Source organism: Ptychodera flava, chromosome 17, assembly GCF_041260155.1.
Source record: "Ptychodera flava strain L36383 chromosome 17, AS_Pfla_20210202, whole genome shotgun sequence".
NCBI lineage: Eukaryota > Metazoa > Hemichordata > Enteropneusta > Ptychoderidae > Ptychodera > Ptychodera flava.
In genome coordinates this window covers 23,816,235-23,822,986 of record NC_091944.1, presented here as the reverse complement: position 1 = coordinate 23,822,986, position 6,752 = coordinate 23,816,235, and the positions used below count along the sequence as shown (strand labels likewise).

At 38.1% G+C, this 6,752-nt stretch overlaps 1 protein-coding gene across 1 annotated transcript in view; it reads left to right on the top strand.

Annotated features, from left to right (window-relative positions):
• The first annotated feature begins 1,579 nt into the window (after positions 1-1,579).
• The window catches only part of LOC139115833 (alpha-2,8-sialyltransferase 8E-like), a 30,753-nt gene continuing 25,580 nt past the window's right edge, over positions 1,580-6,752 (top strand). Inside the window, exon 1 of the mRNA XM_070678213.1 lies at positions 1,580-1,812. Within this exon, the coding sequence (XP_070534314.1) occupies positions 1,774-1,812 (39 nt within the window). The 5' untranslated portion in view covers positions 1,580-1,773. The remainder of the gene's footprint in view (positions 1,813-6,752) is intronic.

Genomic DNA, 6,752 nt, shown 5'->3' with positions numbered 1-6,752 from the left:
AGTTTTATTCTCTTAACGTAGAATATGGAATAGAATTCTTGCGCCAAGCTCGTCTTTAAGATGCTTCTTTAGTCATTAAATTTATTCTGCCTTGCATTCTCAAAATTCAAACATTTACTTTTCCACGGTTCAGCTAACTCTTAGTATCATTGATTTCTTTCATTACGCTGAGTTGTGACCGGGACCTTGAAAAAGCTTTTATAACCTCACACAAAAGCCCACACGCTGGGTGCGGGCTTGTTATAGGATTAGGGCAGCTATTCATGGGGAGATTGGGTTTCCTGTCTAATCAATGTTTCGTACCGTTAGGGTGTTGTAATTGCAGCTCTCAGAATCTAAAGTGACGGAACATTTCGGAGACATAAGGGTTTTTTTCTGGATAGTGTTCAAGAGTATTTTATTCTCTTTAGCCAGCTTTCTTTCTATCTTTTTGGGGGGACGATAATGCAAAAAATGGCTAGCTGTACAATATTGTGTTGTGATTGGACAATTTATGAAAACTGCAGAAAGAGGATTTGCATCAGGGACAGTCTCGTATTATCGCCGATATAAGCATTAACATTTGATTCAAGCATTCGTTCTAGTATTTGATATAATCGATAGCCTTTACTTTCATTCTTACTTTGACGATTGTGAGACTGAGAAAAACTGTAAACTCTGACCAGGCCAGAGTTGTTCCATTCCTTAAATCTGCATGTCACTCTAGAACCCTGGGTACTTAAAATGTAAACTTTTCGTACTCTCTTAATCAGTGTAACGCACACAAAACGTTGCAATTTTGTGATATCGTAGAGCCTGTTTGGGACCCACGAACCAACCTGTGATCATTCCTACCGTACCGGCAATTTCATTCGTGTCTCTTTCACCGTGCGGGTATTTGGCCAAATTGATGAACGACTCAATTCAGCTTGTACGGCGTTTCGAGTAGCTATTATATCATGTACAAAGGCTACCAAAAAGCACCCTGGTTCTATTCAGTTATTTCGACTTGTTTGTCAAAATTTATCCAACCAATTGTATAGCCCGCATCATTTGTTTGCGATTCATTTGAGTCGACATCTTCTTCAGCTTGCAAAATTTATGACAGATTTAACACACTGTGTCAATATTTGTAGCACATCCATAGCGATTTAAAACTGTATGAGTTGAATTCTCAATATTTTAGATAAATGCGCCATATTACTGACATGACGTAAGTTAAGCAGACCAAAATCTCATCAAACCAGTCGTCAAAAATCATAATCATTATCATAGTCTTTATTTCTTATAATACGCATGACATATTTAAATATCTCAATGCACTTTACATTAAAAAGCGAAAAAATAACAGCCCCCCCCCCCATTTTAATAAAAGTATTAGATCTTTCGATTTTCCATACAGACACCAAGAGCGCAGGGATTAAACTAGAGGACGTTGCGGTCAAGGGACTTTGTTGAAAAGGTTGATCGGTAAAAATGACTTCTTTTTTCATTGTGTAATGCTATAAAAGAAATGGGTCAAAGCTTTTTTATGGTGATCAATCATCCTCTTTCGTATGTAAATAAGAATCTAATAACCAACATCTCTTCTCTGCATCGGGTGTGGCCAGTAGTACCGGCAACTTTGTTAGTCAGTGGTGTTTACTCAGCCTTAAGGACACTGCACATGCTTCGTAGACCAAACGAAGTCGAGCGGACCTAACGATGTATAGAGGCTACTTTCTCCCGAATCGTTGACTTTGATGACGCGTACATACAGAGCATTGCGTTCGCCATTGGAAAAGTGTCTTAGAAATGTTAAACCCATCCCGTCGTCAAAAGAAGTTAATAGTGGTAAGTGGGATTTATATAGTGCAGTAAACCAAAGTGCAGGGCAGAAACGCCACCAGGAGGAACAAGGTCGTATAGTCCTGATATGAGACAGAAATGATTGTGAAATGTATCTCGTTTTTTAAAGATGGACATTCTCCACGTCTTTCATTTACTGTCAGTCTACGTAAGTAACATTTATAGAGAGAAAGCAAGTGATAGTTTTTTTACTTCGAATATACTCGAATCAGGCTTCAATCAGCCATTGTCGTTTTCTACGCCCCCTGCATACCTCAGGTGAGATTTGTGTAAGGGTTTGTGACACGCGCGCTAGGTAAACTGTACCTCACTTAGAGTGCAACGAAAGCTCTCTTTCCGAAGTTGAAAATACTGTTGAGACGTCTATATTTTTATCTTGTAAGGAAACATACAAGGTAGCATCGATCTTTGTCCACAAGCGCTGAAGTATACAAAGTACGGCAAGGTGTAAAATTTAGAAAACATTCCCTCGCGACTATAGATGTGTTCTCATCGTAACATACCCATATGTTGCCTAATAGATTTTGACAGCGTGCCTAGACTCATGACCCAGAGAAGGATACTGTGTTCAACACTCGTATGCCACGTTCGAAGGTTTAATATCGACAAATTACTGTAATAATTGTTCATATATCTCAGAAACTTGTTGTCGTTTATAATGCGAGACCATACTAAAATTCGGCCCACTTTCAAGTAATGATCTAAAATATATAAGTTTTAGAATACGTCCCTCGCACAATGTATGTTAAGCAAAATAATGTGTCTCCGTAAATCCGATCAATCCGCCGACCCTAGACATTTTCTTGCGCACTGTCAAAATTTCTTGAGTAAATTATTTAACATTTACCGTATTTTATGGGTCTCAGCTAACAAGAGAATAAAAATGAAATCATTCCCCGACCTACACACCCTAATTTTCAGAGGCATGCTACAAAAACACATTTTTTTAGCCTCGGGAGTACTTGACTCTGGTCAAGGTAAATGTCTTTAAGAAACCTCGAATGCCATTAACTGTGTTTTTGTTCTTTTTGTTGTCAATCGCCTTGAATTACTCTGTGTGTCGAAAAAACCTTGTATTTACTTCAACGTCATGAACCGGCCTCTGGGAAAAGTCTCTTTTTGTAGAAGTTGCGAAATAATTAAGAATGCGGATATCACGAAATATCCATTAGCTTAATGACTCGGAGACAACCTAGGCGTTTTCACGCCCTAACGATTCGGAAAAAAGTAACGTATGTGGAATTTGATACTCAAAGTATGACCTGCTCTTGTGATGAATCGTTAGAATTAAGGTACGATGAGCCGCAGTTTCGATACCGTTTCTTGTTCTACTCCCTCAATGTTCGTGCCGAAATGCCCTGTGTTCAGCTCGTAAAAACAGGCTCATCGATGTCCAATGCCATGGTTGTCTGTTTCTATTTCTATTTATCGATGATATTTAATTGCAATATGTATCGATAAAGTCGTGCTTGAACGTTCAATAATTAGTTTCAATATACTATTACAGTAGGAAAAGCTAATAAGGAGTGTTATTTTTATACGTCAATGCATAAAAATTATCAAACGTTAAGCCTATTTGACTTCTATAAAGTTGGTCACTGAGTCAAAGGGACTGTTCTATTGAGATTTTTATTTCAATTGTAATGTCTCATGCAATGTATGCAATTCTGTCTGTCCAGTTGGTTCTGAGGGAATTAATTTGTCAGTTCATAGAACTTGAATGGTTATCGTATCCGAATCATCTGTCTGTCATCAATATTGGTGTAAAATGTTTACAAAGTATTGCACAGCATGTGTAATGCGGTCGCACGCACGAGGCATTTTGAACTGTCTGAAATTCTCGATCAGTGCGGTGGGATTTCGGGAAGCAAATTTAAAGTAGCTAAGCTTACATAAGTCTATTGACTTGGTCGGTATTACACTTTCCCGTTTGATGTTGACAGTCTTTCCCACTTAGTGCGAGACCCGAAGAACATGGCTACTCCCAACAGTGACTGGTGATTATCTACCGTCTTGCATACGGTTGCTAGTACAACGTTCATAACTATGGATATTGACGATGTTGTGCATCGAGACTCAGATTTGAGAAAGACAACACATACATTAAGACCATAACTTAACGAATATATTATTGATTATCGCGAAAATTGTATTGACGTCTTTTCAGGAAAGTATATTTAAATCTGAGATAAGCTATTTTGACTTTCATGAAGTTACTTGATTTTATTTCTCCATCGAGACAGTGTTTTCTCAGATGATTCCCAGAAAGGTCCTGTCCTTCCAAAGTTTATATTTTGTTAATGCTAACTTTACGCTTAATATACTTTATATATTTTTGTATCTCATAAAAAGACGTACGTATACTAGAATTGGTTTACATGTGACAGAATTTGAACTTATAATGCCTGCATCATTACCTTTATTTCATGACTGTGTATACAGCTAGACTGCCGACAGCCGCGTGTGTTGTGCTTGGTCAGTGTAGTTATAGCGGAGAAGCAACAGATAGAACCGTTCGGCGAAATCCCTACTCATTAGTGTATCCAAGAATACAGGAGAATATAAGAAGAATGAGGAGAATACCCGATTGCAAATTCACTCTAATAGCGACAGCTTTGGCGCAGGCGTGCAAATACTGCTCTGAAATGCCACCGAAATCAATAGCCCTGTGACAGAAGCTTTTACGGATACATACTTAGAATACATCAATCAATAGGCCTATGGTTTTCTGGCCTTCCATACAGCTACATAGTTGCCAGGCTAGGAGCTTTTGCATTATCTGACCCAAACTCTGTGTGGGACAGTATTAAACGTCACAGAGGCGCCGCCATGGCACAACTCACCACTTCACCCAACGTAAGACATGTCTCAAGCCTCGTTGCACTTATTATGGTAATGGGAGAGGGGAGAGAAATGCGGGTATGTTTGCAGCAAACCTGAGCTACCTCGCTTTATCTCACCCATTTGTATCAGGTCGCTGTATGTGTTCTGTTTGCATTTACTATTGTTTTGGAGGTCACTTGATGAGGCGTGTCGTCCACGCATTGAATGCTTTCAAGGAATAATCTTCATTTTGGGCGAGTGGAAGAAGTGATTTCAACACGTTGAAAAGGAAACTGTCAGTCACGCGACTTGTAAACAAATACCAATTAAAGTTGTATTCTTGTCGCCAGCAATATTCCATAATTTAATGAAGATCTTCAAACTCGAGTCGACAAAATTAATGAAAACAAACAGTTGACCGCCCTATCGGACACTGTACTAAACTGTTTCGATAAATTTTTCACATATCAAAGGATATGTGAATATTGTTTTGAGGTCAACAGAAAATTTCAGACATGAGATATACCACAGAATTCACAGAAAGTGCCTTCGGGGCATCACGAAAAAAAACCAAAATTGCACGTATCTAATCGACCAAAACTAAATTTCTGCCGTTGTATTTTAGCCCCTTGCATAACTTCACGATGTTTCATATGAGGAGAGGGACTTTTTAAATCTTCACCACTTATCTGAGCAAAGAGTCTAAACTCAAATACCGTACTTTGATGTACATTAGGGGACATTTCCATCTTAAAAAATAATGCATATTCAATGCACATTCACCCCTTGAAATAGGGGTTTCAAGGGGTATGGTGCTCCTAATTAAAAGTGTTTGCCATCTCGTAAGCTGTTTGCAATATGTGATTAGAGATAGCGATTAAGTGGGTGTACAGGGAAGACATCTCTGCCTTACACACTTCTCTCATACAGATAATCGTTTGCCTTGAATTTCTTTGAACATTGTACCCTAATTTTCACAGAATAGGACCTATAAATATACTACAGGCCATATGTTAGTTCAAATTAATAAAAGTAGGAACAAATTCCGATGTCCTGAAATGATAATACTGTTGTCAAGGTTTACACGAGGCGGAGTTTGTGCCACTTCACTGTACAATACCTTGGCATAAAGTAGCACCGGCCAAGCTTTTGGTATCTGAAGTTGTTGACTAAGCGTTATGTAATGTCTGATTATATCTGATATAACTACTTTAGATTGCATATTATCAGTGCAGAAAGAGCCCAAAAAGTGCATTGTTTTTAGATGCAAGCGTCCCGTCATGATTCTTTACGTCCCCACAAAGCAGAGAATGTGGCACTCACAATTACAGCAATAAAGAAGGAGGTACATATTTTGGGTAAAATCTCAATTGTGGTCTTGCGTAACAGAGATTGATTTAAAGTAAAACATATATCATTTAAAACTAAAGTTTATGTGCGGTAAAAGCGTCATTTATTTTTTCATTTTAAACTCATTCTTAAAAAGGAGAAATCTAAAAACAGACATTGAACGAATTATTAAAAGCAAATCAAAATACATGTAACTCTAATTTTAGTACTGGTGCAGCAAATTATCGTTGCATGGTACACGTATTTCTAAAGCTTTAAGGTTAAACTTTCACACAAATTTTCATAATTTGAGCTCAGAAGAAGACAATTGTGTCTTGAATATACGTTTAATGAAAATTGATTGATCTGATGTGTGACAATGCATATCTCATGTCTGAAAATGCACCACTAATTTAGTTTGGTCATACGACACGCTAATTTGTGTATGTAACTCAAAAGGATTATATGCTGAATCATAGTCGGGCTACTGTATAGCCGACAGGGACGAATACATGAACGTCCACAACCGTCCTACCTTGAGAGTATTTGGGCTTCTTTTGATTAAAGATCTTCAGATGAGGTTAAAAACACCAAATGTGCGTTAAATCGCTGCGCCTACATCAAATTATTTTGTACATTTGTCTATTGCTCTATCTGTCCCGAGCATGATTGCCGACGATGGTACTGCTTTGCCATAGCCCCTCAGTCGATGACTGATTCTTTTAGTATGGAATCAATTGTGCACACCTAAATAACGACTGTCCGCTTGTATT